This window comes from Aspergillus clavatus, genomic scaffold, assembly GCF_000002715.2.
Source record: "Aspergillus clavatus NRRL 1 1099423829797 genomic scaffold, whole genome shotgun sequence".
In the NCBI taxonomy this organism is placed as follows: domain Eukaryota; kingdom Fungi; phylum Ascomycota; class Eurotiomycetes; order Eurotiales; family Aspergillaceae; genus Aspergillus; species Aspergillus clavatus.
In genome coordinates this window covers 506,890-522,022 of record NW_001517102.1, presented here as the reverse complement: position 1 = coordinate 522,022, position 15,133 = coordinate 506,890, and the positions used below count along the sequence as shown (strand labels likewise).

The following is a 15,133-nucleotide window of genomic DNA, read 5'->3' as shown; positions in this document are numbered from 1 at the left end:
CATCCACTGCTACTCCGTAGAACTCGCTGATTGTGATAAATCTCAAATCAATGGTTATTGAATTCGTTAAATTGTTCGTCAGTTGGGGCCGATCGCCATCTGTAGCGTGATCCAAGGGAGCCATAACGAGGATTATCCGATTGATTTCATGCTACAGATCTGACCCGCCCCTCATCAACCATGCCACCGTTTACTGGGGCTTCTTGGCAGTAGCACCAGTGGTGAAACGGCTGAGATCGGTAGCCTCGTATCCCTGGCGAACAAAGCCCTTGAACTGTTCCCATCCCTGGCGCACCGCGGGAGGAGTGCTCTGGTGGGAGATCGAGGCATCAACTCTAGCGGTGAAATGGCGGACGGCCTGCTGGACGAACGAGCTCTGAGAGTATCTGGCGCGGAAGAAAGCCAGATAGAGGAAGAAGAGAACGATGCTGCCCTTGGAGAAGGTAAGAAGCGAGAGCAACAGGCGGAATAAGAGAGCCATCTCGAGGCCAGCGACAAGATCCATGCTGGTGTCATAGTACTGCTTGACAAATCGTCCGATGGTTTCCGCAAGGGGAGACTGCTTCACCGCGGGTCTAGCGCTGGGAGAGGAGGGCGAAGCGGCGCCAGCAGCACCCTGGGCAGGAGGCTGCAGAGTAGGGATCAAGTGGGCACGAGTGTAGGTGGCGACATGGAAGACCGAGTACACGGTGAAAGGAAGAAGAGCCAGAGGGATCTGGCGCGAGTAGAGCCAGACCAATGCCATTCCTGATGCAAATTGGTCAACCGAATGCTTCGGAAAAGCCAGTGCAACAATATATCACTAGGCCGCCACTCACCAAGGTACTGAACATTCTCATCGCCAGCAAGCTTCAACGCAATGCTGGGAACGCTACCCTGAAGACGACCCCGGGCGATGTGCGCTTTATACACCACGATTCCATAGGTTGCGGCAGCGGCGACGAACGCAAGGCGATATGAGACTTGTGCCGCCGAGGAATAGTAGTTGAAGGTGAGGTAGGATAGCAAATAGCGGAACACGGAGATGAGAAGTGTCACATGTCTAGAATTGCTCAGTAAATCCGTCTGCCAACAGAATTGCCCTCTCTCCCTCTCAGGTATGGATGGCTGTTACGCAAAGGGCCCGAGGACCTACCCAATGAACCAACCGAACCTGTAGTATCACCACCACCTGGTCAGTCTCCACATCCTAAAATCAGACGACAATGGACAATCACATACTGTAATGTCTGAGCGAGAGCCTTCAATCTCTCAACGAGAGGCAAATTCGCCGGAGGAGGAGGAGCCATGGGAGCCGAGTGTGTGGTTGATAGCTGTTATCTTGGAAGGTTCTGGCAGCAGGGGTGAGAAGAATTGTCTCACAAAGGTCAAATGGCACCAGAAGGGGGAATAATAGGGACGAGTATGATATTGAGCAAAAGAAGAAGAGAGTGGTTCGATTGAGCGGTGGCCGGCTTACCGATCGATCGAATTAATTATGAGGGGAGGCTGGGGCGGGGAGGAAGAGTTAACGAACTAACTAGCACGAGGGTTTTGACGAAGCTGAGTTGACTTGGGAAGTTTGGGAGTTTAGAAGTTTGGGTCCTGGGGGGGTGGTGCGGCCTAGCCTATCATCTTCTTATTTGGAAGTGGTTTAGCTGGCGGAAGCTCTCTCTTTCTGTTGTCTAACACTGAGTAGTATTTCGGAGTCCGTACAACTGCCTGGACTTGGTCTATCTTAGTCTTTCTGTTTTTTCTCTCCGCCTCGTCATAAGTCGGAGTGACGTCGGGTGTCTGGCCTAGGGATGATGCAACCTCGTTTGGAACCATCACAATTCAGCCTCCATTCTGTTGTTGTCCAAGTTTCTATCTGCTGTTCTCTGAAATCTCTAGTTTCTGGTGGATGTTTTTTTTATGTCGTAATAATTTTTTTTTTTATGTTGAATATCTCACTTCCACCTCTCTCCTCTGACTTTACGTTGGAATATGCTCTAGGCTTAGCTTACACTCACGCCTCAGGTCCCAAGGAAACAGAAAGGAACATTACTTTTTTTAACAACTTCAAATTAACAACTAGGACACAACAACAGTAATGAAAATGGGACATCAGGAAAAGATGGTCAAGGGTGAGCTGGTTCACTGAAATGAGTAGCAATGGGACAGAAGAGAGAAAAGAAAAGAGAATCAAAAGTCAAGAAAAAAAAAAAAAAGAGTAATCAACCACATTGGGGAATAGTAACAGAAGTACCAGGTATAACGTAGACAAAAAGTACATGACGAAAAGTGGAACATGGGCATAAGACAGTTGATTCTGAACCCGAGCGCGCTGAGAAGGACCGCCATCCCCGTGAGTCCATCATCTCGCAAACAAAAGGGGCCATCGAGCTTGGGCAAGCTGGAGAATGACTTGTAGGCCCCGCGGCTCGCGTGTTCCAGCACGTCTCCTAGCCAAGTCTCTGTCGATACTGCATTGATGTCTGCTAGGGGGAAAAGGAAAAGAAATGATAGAATTCTTTTGCTTTGGTCCACTCAATTAGATGGTAGAGAGTCATTACTGGAAGCAGATACGAGAAAGAAGGGTCTCAAGGAGCGTGGTGAAACAAATAAAAACAAGAGAATGTAGGGAAGTCGAAATGAGCGCTCGGTCAATCAACAGTCGTGGAGAATGAAACGTAGAACCACCAGAAGGTCTCCGACGACATTGCATACCTTTGGCAATCCAAATTAGTGCCCTTTGACAAAAAGCATCAAGGTTTCCGTCATCGGAAAGGAATCTTATTAACGGAGAGAAAAGCCCTTCCTCTTCCCTTTCTCTTCGATCGGCCGTCCACTCTCGAGACGGGACTTCTTTTCTTCCAACTCCTGGCGTTGGCGTTCCAGTTGGTCCTTCATCTCGCGATGTCGGGCATATAATTCGTCCTCGCTCTGTTTCAACTTGCTTTCCTTTTCTGCAACCTTCTGCTGGAACACCATCTTCATCTCTGCCTCCATCTTGGCGAGTTTCTGCTCGTGCAGGGCACGCTCTTCCTCCTGCTTGACAGCCGGGTTGACCTCCTTGAAGACGCTTGGGTCCTGCGCAACACCCATCTGGGTAAGCTTCTCGGAGCGGTAATCCTCATAGAGAGTGTTGTTGGTGTGTTCCTTGAGTTCTTCCATGTGGGTGCGGATCAGCATCTGACGCAGCTTGACAAAGTCGCAGTGTTCCTCGTTGTCGACCTCAATGACACCCCAAGGATAGCTACGGCCGCGTACTTTACGGCCGTCGGCCGTCGCGACCTCGGTATTGGCACCGACAACGGCGAAAGGAACCTTGGACATAATTTCTTGGTTCTCTGCAATAGTCTCCTCATCGTCAAGCTCGTAGCGAGGACCCTCGAAGATCTTGATGGAGTGGTGTTGGATATCTGCGAGAATCTAAATGCAAGACAGAATTTTAGTCACCATCCCCTTGCCATCAAGGATAAGAGATACTTACTCTTTGCTTGAAAAGGGCAATTTCTTCGTCTGTCAGGGTATCGGCCTTAGCAATGACGGGAATCAGGTTGACCTTGGTATGCAGTCTACGCATGACTTCAATGTCCAGAGGCTTGAGCGAGTGGCCCGTAGGCTGGATGAAGTAGACACAGGCGTGAATACGGTTATCAACGATGTTCGTACGGTTAACCTTGTTCTCCGCCTCCAAGTAGGCATCGTATCTCTGCTCGATGTTCTCCACGATAGGACGCCACGAGTCATCATTGTTGACGAAGTCGCCAAAGCCGGGTGTGTCGACCACAGTCAGCCGAAGACGGACGCCATTCTCTTCGATATCTGCACTGATGGATTGAATAGACACTGTCTTGGGGATAATGTCATGGCTTGGGCCGGTACGCTCCTTGGGGGGGTAGAGAGAGGTGTTGAACAAGGTGTTGACGAGAGTCGATTTTCCGAGTCCCGATTCACCTGTCACACAGAATCATGGATCAACAATAACTCTTAGAGTGAATACACCCCGCTGCCGAGGATATCCAGGATGATGATTTCCCGAAGACTTACCGACAACCATCACATTGAAGTTGAATCCTTTGCGAACACTCTTGCGGTGCCATTGGTTGGGCAGGTTGGCAAAACCAACGTAGCCCGTCAGCTTTCGGCGAACAACGTTCTTCATGTCTGTGGCAGCTTGGGCCACAGCCTTGGGATCTTTGGAGCTGACGGTCTGGGCACCGGCCCCACCCATTGGGTTGCTGCGCTCGACGAATGGGGAACCCGGGCTGCTAGCCGCGGGGGATTCCATAGCAGGAGTGGGTGTGCCATTGACAGGAGGTGGAGGTGAAGCTACATCATTCGCAGCAATGTCAGCATCATGAACTGTTTGTGAGCATTCATCTTGAGAGGTGGGGCGCCCTCGCGAAGGAGAGGGGGGTGATTGGCTTTTGGGATCCGGTTTGCCTCGCAGAGGACCCAGGATAGGACTTGGGGATTCTGAAGGTATGTATTCTTCCATTGTTTGTTGCGTGGGAGTCGACATGGCTGTGGTGCAGCACCCAAGACTTCGCAGGATGACCAGCAAGGAGTCGCGGGGAGATAAGGAGTGCATGTAAGAAAGAGATTCGAAGAAAGAAAGGCGTATCAGCCGTTGGCTTACCCATTGTGAAAGTATCGGTCTGGTTCTGGAAGCGAGCGTGGAACGGTAACGAGGTAGAGAGCGTCAAGAAGGAAATTCCCCTGAATTGCAACTTCTGTATTAGCGATGACAATCTACAACCGAACCTAGCAAGAGGAGGGAGACGATCGAGGAAAGATCAAGGGCCATATGACAGGAGCACTGGCAGCTTTCTTCCAAGGCAGACACGGGGGAGCAGGAAGAGCTCTCAGGGACCATCATCATATCATCATACCTTAAAACACAACACCGTTCAGTGGGAGGGTGAGGTTCAGTCAATCACAAGCAAAGCGACTACTGAGACCACAAGGGGGGAGGAATCTCAAGCACGACGCAAAGGCGGTGTGCAACAGATCCAGGGAGATTGCGAACAAAATAAAATACTATGGGAAGAAAAAAAAAATGAGTACAGATAAAAAGAAAAGGGACGTTGAACGAGAGAAGTGAAGTGATATTATGAAGAGCCAGGGGAGATTGGACCTGCGGAGAGCGATGGGGTGGAGGTCGAAGAAAGGTGGTCGTTGGAGCCAGACTAGAAAGAAAGGGGCTCTTCGCTCAATTAAGCTAAATCTTAGTCCAGAGAGTACTTAGATACTTGTCCTGTGAAGCTGCATCGATCTATCTATTTCTCGAGATCATAATATGAACTTCTTTCCCAGTCAAGCACCAGAATCTGATTTCATCTCGTTTCTTACAACCTACGGGGTACGTCGAGGGAAAATCGTGACTGTTTATCTTGGATCCCACCCAGGAGACAAGACATCTTACCGTCCGGACCGTTTCCCTCCAAATGAGATCTAGAACCTTCAATTTCCACAAAGATGTATCCATGGGATGTTTTAGGAAGAGGCATCGCGGAACCAAATCCTTACAAGAAAACGAACTCTGCGAAGCATCAATGATGTCTTCTCTGTTCGAATCTTTGCTTCCGAACCTGATGCCCAAAATGTTTAGGAGACTTTTGAGCTTCGGAAATCTCCAGTAACATGGATACTGTGTGGAGTAGATTACTGTATCGTACATACGACACAACCACACTTCCCTCCCCGATCAAGTAAGGAAGCTGCATTGATATCAACCTAGCACTTTTCGCTCGACATTGACAGTGCAGTCAGTCCTCGTTGTTGGGTTGCAGGTTAGCACCACGTATAGCCCAGTTTGCCAACCTGACTGCTCACAGCAGACAGCTTATTTCACGGTTTATATGCCCTGTCCTACCCTGGTGCGAACCTGCGACTAAGCTCATCAGCCAGTACCTACCTACCCACCTACCTAAGGTATGGTAGGTACCAGGTAATAAAGTAACGCGGTTACCTGTCACTCAGGGGTAAAATTACAATTAGACTTCCCGTTGATTTTCGAAGAAAGAGGTTGGCCTGCAGCCAATCAATGGTTTGGAGAGCGGGCCGGAGCAGCATCAAATGGATCATAAGTTAGAACTTGGTTGCAAATTGCGATCTTATCCAGCGCAGGTTGAGCATGACCATTCGATTCAATTCAACCACGGATTCTGTTTGAAATTGCTATGACCGACTCGCATCCACACAGGTATACTCCCCTAGGTCCTCCAGGCCCGCATCGACATCTATATATAGCAACCATAGGTATTCCAAAAGCAACCCAGACGTTTGTATAGTGACATCTCAGTCAAGTAGGCATGTAGCACAAGTCTTGATATGTGGCAAATGAATGGTTAGGAATTGTAGATTGAGAATGAATTTCCTTGCACATGCTCCACGGAAGGAGAAAATGTCTTGTATTAGGCTTTGATACCTATCCTCGCGCTGAGAGGGAAGCTGAGACGTCAAATATATATACACCGATGTTGCATGGGGGACAGGGACGCAGCTTTGCTTTGAAGCCATAGGTCTCGCTTCCTTAGACCAATCGTGATCTTCTTGCTTCTCACACAGCAGCGGACTCCGTACATCGTGTCGATATCCACACTCCTCTCGGTAATGATGGTGCAGATTGAAACGATCATGCTAATCAAAGATCAAGTGTACCTATGCGGAGAGAGGACCTCCATACAATTTTTAAGATCGCTCTTGCCGAGGGAAATGTACTTCATTATACAAACATAATCATTACAATTCGGTAGTATCCACTAGTCAAATACTGTCTATTTTCCAGTCTTCGATTTTTTCGCCGGCCGCGCCTCCGCCTCCGACATATCCGCATCCTCCTCATCGTCGTTGTCACCACCGTCTGACGCGTCGTTCATCTCCGCATCGCTGCCGCTGCTTTCATGCGCAGAGTCGAACTCCTCTGCAACATCTGACTCGGACTCCGCCTCGAAGTCCTCGTCGACGGACTCTTCATCCTCATCCGCAGATCCACGGTCAGCACGCACGCCCTCCTCCTCACTGGAGATCATGTCGTCATTGTCGAGAGCAGCGGCAATGAGTGCAGAAGTCTGGGGAAATGCATTAGTATGATGGTCTTGCCTTTGAGGATAGAAAGAAGACGGAAACTTACATCGTCCGACATCTCGTTCTTGAATCGGATATTCTTGGCCTTGAAGAATTCCTCAAGAGGTTGTTGTTCCTCACTAGTGCAGATGTCAGCCCGAATTTCATGGATCAGCGATTGAAGGGCCATACCGATTGATGTTGCTGAACTGGTGTTCTCCCATACCAGACTTCAAGCTTACCGTGATATCGAAAGTTCGACTGGCCGATACGGCACCGCCAACACGAGACATGGTGATCACGGCGATATTTTCAATCTGAACGTATGTGGCAGGCTTAGGAACGAAGATCAAACTCTTATCCAAGAAGTACAGAAGACCTTCGTTGGCCTTGATAGAGCATTTGACTCCACTGTGGCCATGATGGCTATTCCAAGAGTCAGTAGGGAGTAACATGGATGTTAAATGGTATGCGTGACCTACCTGACAAAATCCTTCGACGGCATAATGACCTTCTTACCGGACAGGCCGCGGAAGATCTTGGTGACAACTTGGTGAATCGGCTCTTCGTACCGAGGTTCCAACTTATCCTTATAGCGAGATGCCAATAATTCACTGTAAGATATTAGACCCCCATTCCATCACAGGCAGGAAGGTGAAATACTGACTCAGTCATGTTAAGCTCCAAGCTGATTTCTTCATCGAGCTTCAACTGCATAACAAGGAACGGATATCGAGTCTGTCCTTGCCGTAGAGGAGGATCAAGACCCAGGACGATGAGGGTATGCAGCTCATCGTTCTTAGGCAGCAGGAAAAACTTCTTAATCGAGGCATACTGGATCTTGTAATCGTATGTTTTGCCGCGCAGCCGGAAGGACGACTCGTACATATCGATATCGAAACGACCTCTGGAGGCTCTTTAGCACACGGAGGATGTGTGGGTTGGGATGAACATACCTGGGCGTAAGGTGAAGAACATCAAGGAATGTAGCAAAGGTATCACCTGCAACATCACCGATTTCTGCCTTGTCCATGAGAGTCTCGTAGAAGAGATTGGCCGCATTCTGTTCCTCGCCGCCTTCTTCTTCCTCCTCTTCTCCGTTCTCTTCCTCATTCTCCGACTTGATGCCCTTTTCTGTCTTCACTGCTGTTCCTGGGATGTAGAATCGCATCTCTACCAACTCATCTGGGCCCGCTGCAGCCTTTCGTCCCCGGTTCTTTGTACTTCCCGAAGGTTGATTGGCGTCACCATCGGATGTGAGAGCGAACTCGACTGCAACCTCGTTTCTGCCGGCAAGATTTGTGTTCGAGATTTCGGAGTACGGGATTTCGAATGCAGGCCGGTTCTGGACGTTGAAAACAAGCTCGGCCTTTGTGAAATCTGCTTTACCCCAGTTCCAACCTCGAAGCGCATGCTCGCGATTCTCGACGTTGATTCCGTACCAGATCTTGAATGCCTTGCTCAACCGTTCGAAGTCCTAGTTGTGTGGGGAAAAGGAAAAGAATGTTAGAAGGCAGACTCAGAGGTGTTTTATCTGCGGCTTCATCCTTTACTGTGGAAACTTACCTCCTGGTCAAAGCCGTCTAATTGGATAACGCCCGACGAGCGTGACAATATTTTCAGTTCAAAACCCTTCGCGACGCGACTCCATTGAGCAGCACCGATATTGCTGCTATCAAGGGTGAAGGTATCACCTCCGCCAGAAGGTCGCCATCCTAAGCCACTCTCAGCAAGCTTGCATTTTCCGGGCTGCTTCGAAAGATCGAGATAGATGTTATCAAATGCCTCCCTACAGAGCAAGTCAGTGTTAAATTCAAAAAAGAGACATGGAAGAGCAGTAAAAGTCGGGGAGGTAGCTCACATCGTGGAGGAGCTTTTGAGAATTGACCCTGAGATTTATTGTGCAATTTCTGAAAGTAGACCTTGAGCGATAAATCAAATAATCGTAATTATAGGACAAGATAATTCAATGAGTGTATGAGGTGGATTGAACGCAACTAGCAGCTGAGTTTCACCCCCAGTTTTTGATAGATAGCCCTTTTCTTGACTTTCGCGTTGCGCGCGACAATCGGCATCTCACGCGGATCTCATTAAGTTGCCGCCACGTTTTGCAGGGACTAGCGCCGAACTTGCTGCCTCAGGCCATAATATTACCTCGCCACAAATAACACACAATTTGTATCAATTGTAGAGAGCTAGAACCCTTTTCTTCTGGATTCGCAGTTACATGCTCGGTAAGTATAGATAGGTTGTAAACGTATAACAGTCTCAACTAAGGAGAATATCCAATCCTATCCTCTTATTCCCGCAAATGCCGAAGCCCATTGTCGTTTGGTATGCGTCTCAACCCCGATATTTGAGTCTGATTCTTAGTGTAGTAAGACATGCGACATTGAGGTTTTGTTTCCCTCAAATATCCATTTCTGTTGTGAAGAAAAGACTCGCTTGGTGAAACACTCTTGAAGCTGTTTCAATAGTCCATCTCTTTAGATTTTTAGTCGATGATAGTCCACCGCATACGCAGGCTTGGTCTATGAATGACTATATCCCGTCTTGAGAGTAAGCTGATGTATAGAAGACCATTCAGCGACAGCAAAATCCTGATGCTGATTCTGTATGATAGAAACTATTGATCTCACTGCTGCGCATCTATTCAGTGACTTCAGTCATTATCTCTGAAGCAGTCAAATGAGCTGGAGCTTGGTTCCTGACATTGGCAGAATGAGAATGGTTGATCACAATCATCCCAAGTAGCATAGCGTTCACCAGAGCGAATTTGGATCGTTTGGTATCACCATGAACATCCCAGATTTTCTACCCGCATTGAAAAACCTGCATCGTGGATGTTCATCCACATGAGATTGTCATATTGACTGCAAGATAAGTATCTCTGCAAGCATCAGTTTGACATGAACAGTAGGAAGCAGAACACTGATCATAAAGATGCTTGATACGCCATCATTCTCAGGACCATAGTGTGGCCACCACGGAGTAGGTCCATGATTCCGTACTATGAATAGCGCCGAAGTCTCTGTCTTGCAGCAAAAAATAGATCCTTCTTATCCCTACGTAGTAGTTTCAAAGGGAATAGATACTCGAAGGTGAAAATCCTCGCTTTCCGAGGACTTAGTCGTACCGTGCTACCTTGCTTCCTATATGATGAGCACCGGCCCTTTGGAGGTCTTCAAACCGAGAAAATCGAGTCCGTGAAGTCTATCTGCGCCTTCAGAATGGCCGGTAGTTATGAGCCCTCGCCGAATATTGAGCACGACCTAGTCTATTCTTGAGGTTGGATCAGCCTCCTTTATTCCAGGGCTCATGTCGGCAATCTAAATAGCTCGAGGAGTGATAAGTTGGTAACTGATAAGGACGGGTGGATTCGTGGCTGGTGTAATGGCATATTTTACATACCGGGCCAAGTAATCTCCCAGACGGGCCGTTCAGAGGCTTTTGCTCAATCGACCCGCCTTCTGCTGAACTAAACCTCGTCAGGTAAGGTAAGGATCATAATAATACTACCTAGTAGTCAGTCAGACTCAGGGCGGAACCGACCAACAAATGGGAACCTGACTGACCTGGACCACCACCACCACCACCACCACTAAGGCACTAACTCACTAACACCACCAGCAAAGCAGAGGCTCAGTCTTTCAAGTTGAGCAAACGAGCCCCTGCCATGTCACTCCTTTGGCCCATTCAACTTCATCCAGTCATTCGTTAATTTTTTTTATCTTGCTTTTTCATGCATTGTGCTCTTATTCATCTTGGAATGTGAAGTTATTCGTTCATTACCACCTATTATTGTTTTCCCCTTTAGGCCCACTGCCACACGCTCCTTTCCGAGTCCCTCCTTTTGCCAGCCATTTGCCTGTCATCAGTTCAAGCTTGAGCTCGTCCTATAAACAGGCATCGCATTCAATTTGAAACTCACGATTTTGCTATCTACAGCGTCCTTGGACCAGGATATCTACCATTCTATCGGACGCTGATAACTCCCTAGTCTGTCGTCGCGCCCCTGAACAATGAGGGCCGCCTCACTGTCTGGATCTGCGACGGCTGGCTTCTCGTCTGCTTCCCTCGTATCGATTTCCTTGTCAATTCTTCAAGCACTTCCAATTCACGCGCTGTCATTCAACTCCGTAACAGAACCACATCTGGATCTTTCGCCCCTAGGACGAGTCGCTCTCACCGGAGACTTCAATGCAGTGTCGATTTATTCGTACGCAGAACAAGGGAAGACAGCTTCCACCAATCATGACGGCCAATCGATTCTCACACCACTCCCGAATGGCGAACTGACGGCGCTTTCATCTTCCGATGCTCAGATCAGGGCAATGTGCCCCTTCACACGGAAAGATGGAACCTACGAGGGCATCTTTGTTGGGGGCAACTTTACCAAGCTCGGCGGTGTTGATGCAAAGGGCGTTGCCCTGTACAAGCCCGATTCGAACGAAGTGACTGCTCTACCTGGACTGTCTGGATCCGTTTCGACGCTACTGTGCGACCAGGAGACAAACAGCGTCTATGTTGGGGGGTACTTCAAGTACAAGAACACATCAAACGCGATTGCGTGGGTTGGCGGAGAAGGTTGGACGCCTTTGCCTTTTGACGGATTGAACGGGCCTGTCGCATCCCTTCTGAAAAATGACGACGGCCACATCATCTTCGGTGGATCATTTGACGGGACAGGAAATTCCACATCCCCCAAGAAAAAGGAACAAATTATAAATTTAAAGGACTCCACAATCACCTCCGATGCGGTTTCCTCAAGGTCCGGCTTGAGTAGTCCACACAACATCATCTGTCAAACCAGCGGCGAAGAGGGTGATGGGAAGACATGGTTGCTCGCCGACACCTCCCCAGGCTTCTGGAGAGCGGACATGGGCTTCGACTATCAGCCTACGAAACTTCGCCTGTGGAACACCCATCTTGAAGGTAGGGGTACCAAGGCCTTCTTGTTCAGAAGACTCCCGGACAATGGCATCATGAACTTGACCTACACGGACCCCAACTCTGGAGAGGACATCCATTGTGACTCTTACTGCTCGCTTTCTGACAGCAAGGACGAAAAATATCGTGATTTCACCTTTGTGAACGTTGTGGATATGCGCGGTTTCCAGCTAGAGATTCTGGAATGGTACGGGTCTGGTGCTGGCCTAAATGGGATAGAACTCTTTCAAGAAGGTAAGGGAGTTCTCAATGGCATTCATGGAAATTATCTAACTGGAAGATGAAGAAATTTTTGCCTACGCCGTGGATACTTTCAATGAGCCCTCCTGCGCAGGTATCAAATATCCATCCAAGTCAACTCAGACTGGTTCTTGGTCAACCACAAAATCCGGTCAGAGTCTATCTGACTACTTGACGGCTGAGATTACCGACTCCACTGCAGCAAGTACATCCGTCGTCTTTGAACCTGATGTCAAGCAGTCCGGAAATTACACTGTCCTTCTTTACACGCCTGGCTGTATCCAGGATGGAACCTGTGGTTCGCGCGGTGTTGTTAATGTGACAGCCACTGTTTCAAGCAAATCCGATGAACCAACCCAAAATCTCATTCATCAAACGAATCTCTACGAGAAATATGATACCATCTATACTGGCCATGTCGATGCAGGTGACAAGTCATTCCGTCCTAAAGTCACATTGACTCCAGCGACTGGTCAAGGTGCTGTTACAATCGTGGCATCAGCTGTGGAGTTTCTGTTGGTCGATGCTTCGGACGATTCGAGTGGTGAATTGAATGGATTATTTGAGTATGATCCTACTTCGAAGGCTGTCAACACTAATATTACGCAATCTGCTATCAACAGAGCCGGAATGCAACTCGAATCAGGCGCATATGTGAAGGCCCTTGCGAAGCACGACAATATCGTATATGCAGGGGGAAATTTTTCGGACCCCACCGCTCGCAACTTGATGATCCTCGATGATGGACACACCACTGCCGTTCCTGGAGGGGGCCTTAACTCAGAAGTTTCTTTCATGGCGGTGCTGGACGATTCTCTTTACGTTGGAGGAAACTTCACCGAGGCATCTGATGGTACAAACCAGAATCTGAAACACGTTGCGGCTTATTCCTTCAACTCTAAAACCTGGTATGCGCTTGGGGGAGGTGTTAATGGGCCCGTCAGCAGGGTCATCCCTCTTCAACTTAACGCTTCCACGAGTATCAATGAGACTGTGGTTGGAGTCAGCGGTGACTTCGACAAGCTCCTTGCGTTTGGCAATGAGTCGGCTACTGATGTTTCCGGGTTTGCTGTTTGGGTTCCCTCACATAAAAACTGGCTCGAGAATCTCAACATTAGTCAGATCATTTATGGTGGGCAACTATCCGCTTTCACCAAGGATGGGAATACGACCATCCTGGCTGGCAGTCTGGTCTCAGGAGGCATTGCAGCTGCCGGCGCCGTAGCGGTTCTCTATGACGAGGATTTGAATCTGGTGCCATTGCTGACAAAAGCGAACGGATCTGACACCAATACTCAAACTGATACAGGAACATACACCGGGGTTTATGACACAAGCTCTGGCCGCAACCTCACTATTCTTGGAGGGCACTTTACCACTACCGCTACCGATGGTTCTTCCGTCAAAAACCTCGCCATTCTCGACGGCGCCGACAGTTCAGTTCGCGGGATTGGTTCTGCGATCGATACCAATTCAACTTTCCTGGCTCTGACGGTCTCCGACGACATACTCTTTGCCGGCGGAAGTGTCACCGGACATGTAGGAGACTCGATGCTCAACGGGTTCCTAGCGTACGATTTGCGGAATGGGTCCTATGTTGAGAACGTGCCTCCGCCCTTCACAGGAAAAGTTGTGTCTGTCAATGCTATTGTCTCACGTCCCGGAATGAAGGAGATGTATTTCGGCGGAAACTTCGAGACCGCCGGTGCCTTGCCTTGTCCTGCTGTTTGCTTCTACGATACAACCGAGGCAAAGTGGAATAGGCCCGGGCTAAATCTTTACGGAGATGTTCTGGCGCTCAAGTGGATTAGCAACAAGCAATTGATTGCTGTTGGCAACCTTACTGTTTCAGGGGATCCTAGTCTTGTCGCGACCTACAACGCGGAAGATAAGAACTGGAAGACACTTGCCGGGCCATTTACATCCGACGTATCTGGGACTGTCACGGCATTCACGCCTGCCAGCCCTGATGTTTCGAAATTTTGGCTCGCGGGTGAGGCCAAGAACGGCTCGTCTTTCCTCGCGAACTATGATGGGTCTAAATTTCAGTTTGCTGGAAGTATCTTTAGCGCTGGCACGACCATTCGCGGTCTTGAAGTCGTCCCTCTTTCCGAGAAACACCATGATACCTCGCTTTTGAAGAATGACCAGACCCTTTTGATTACAGGCCAACTTGTGATTCCAGATTTTGGGAATGCCTCTGCCGCATTTTTCAACGGCACCACGTTGACGCCATTCATTATGTCTTCGAAGTCGGATGGCCAGTCAGGCAGTATGTCCCAGTTATTCTATGAGAACAATAATCCCTACACTAGTGGAGGTAGGTTTCCTTTGCGCGCATTGATCTTAGTGAAAGATCGTATCATCTAACCTTCTCTACAGGCAATCACCATTCCAACGGAATCGTGGTTCTGGTCGCTTTCTGCTGTGCTCTTGGCTGCGTCTTCCTGATTGTCATTGCTGGGGTTATTTTCAACAAGATCCAGCGGCGGCGACAAGGTTATATGCGTGCCCCACAAGCATATGGAACAGATCGACCGTCAACGATGCGGCGGGTACCTCCCGAGTACCTGTTCAACTCGCTCAAGCAACGCCATCCAGGTGCACCTGTGATTTGAACTCCTAACCCATACCCGCTCAACGATATTTGTCCATATTAAAGAAAAACGACACCAAAATTATGTTCTTTGTTCTGCCTGGTATCTTGAGAACGGCGTTCTTGGAAGCGTTCTGTTGCCTTATACCCTAATTAATGTATCTCTACCTTTTCTACTGATAATGTTGATTTTATTTTCTGCGGGTAGAATCTCATTTTCGCCCACCCTTATTTTGAGTCTCTTCCCATTCCACACAGTCATTCTCTTCTGTCTTCGCTCTGGTGGCCTGCAAAAGTCGTTGATAAGTCTCT

The 15,133-nt window shown here is 48.7% G+C and overlaps 4 protein-coding genes across 4 annotated transcripts, besides 2 other annotated features; 1 reads left to right on the top strand and 3 right to left on the bottom strand.

Annotated features, from left to right (window-relative positions):
- Positions 1-190: 190 nt before the first annotated feature.
- Positions 191-1,289, bottom strand: ACLA_007070 (uncharacterized protein; the record flags this gene model as incomplete). Its single annotated transcript, XM_001273373.1, has 3 exons — positions 191-747; positions 819-1,042; positions 1,222-1,289. 3 exons carry the CDS (start codon positions 1,287-1,289, stop codon positions 191-193), a joined length of 849 nt encoding a protein of 282 aa, XP_001273374.1.
- An 858-nt stretch (positions 1,290-2,147) lies between these two features.
- Positions 2,148-2,191: a microsatellite.
- A 566-nt stretch (positions 2,192-2,757) lies between these two features.
- Positions 2,758-4,489, bottom strand: aspB (septin AspB; the record flags this gene model as incomplete). The annotated part of the gene is made up of 3 exons (XM_001273372.1): positions 2,758-3,393; positions 3,455-3,921; positions 4,015-4,489. 3 exons carry the CDS (start codon positions 4,487-4,489, stop codon positions 2,758-2,760), a joined length of 1,578 nt encoding a protein of 525 aa, XP_001273373.1.
- A 2,257-nt stretch (positions 4,490-6,746) lies between these two features.
- Positions 6,747-9,886, bottom strand: ACLA_007050 (FACT complex subunit POB3; the record flags this gene model as incomplete). The annotated part of the gene is made up of 8 exons (XM_001273371.1): positions 6,747-7,040; positions 7,103-7,175; positions 7,228-7,461; positions 7,518-7,649; positions 7,703-7,942; positions 7,992-8,512; positions 8,602-8,824; positions 9,831-9,886. The coding sequence occupies 8 exons, from the start codon at positions 9,884-9,886 to the stop codon at positions 6,747-6,749; spliced, it is 1,773 nt and encodes a 590-aa protein (XP_001273372.1).
- Positions 9,887-10,614: 728 nt separating this feature from the next.
- Positions 10,615-10,637: a microsatellite.
- Positions 10,638-11,057: 420 nt separating this feature from the next.
- On the top strand, positions 11,058-14,843 carry ACLA_007040 (putative cellular morphogenesis protein (Rax2); the record flags this gene model as incomplete). Its single annotated transcript, XM_001273370.1, has 3 exons — positions 11,058-12,219; positions 12,272-14,545; positions 14,608-14,843. The coding sequence occupies 3 exons, from the start codon at positions 11,058-11,060 to the stop codon at positions 14,841-14,843; spliced, it is 3,672 nt and encodes a 1,223-aa protein (XP_001273371.1).
- Positions 14,844-15,133: the final 290 nt, after the last annotated feature.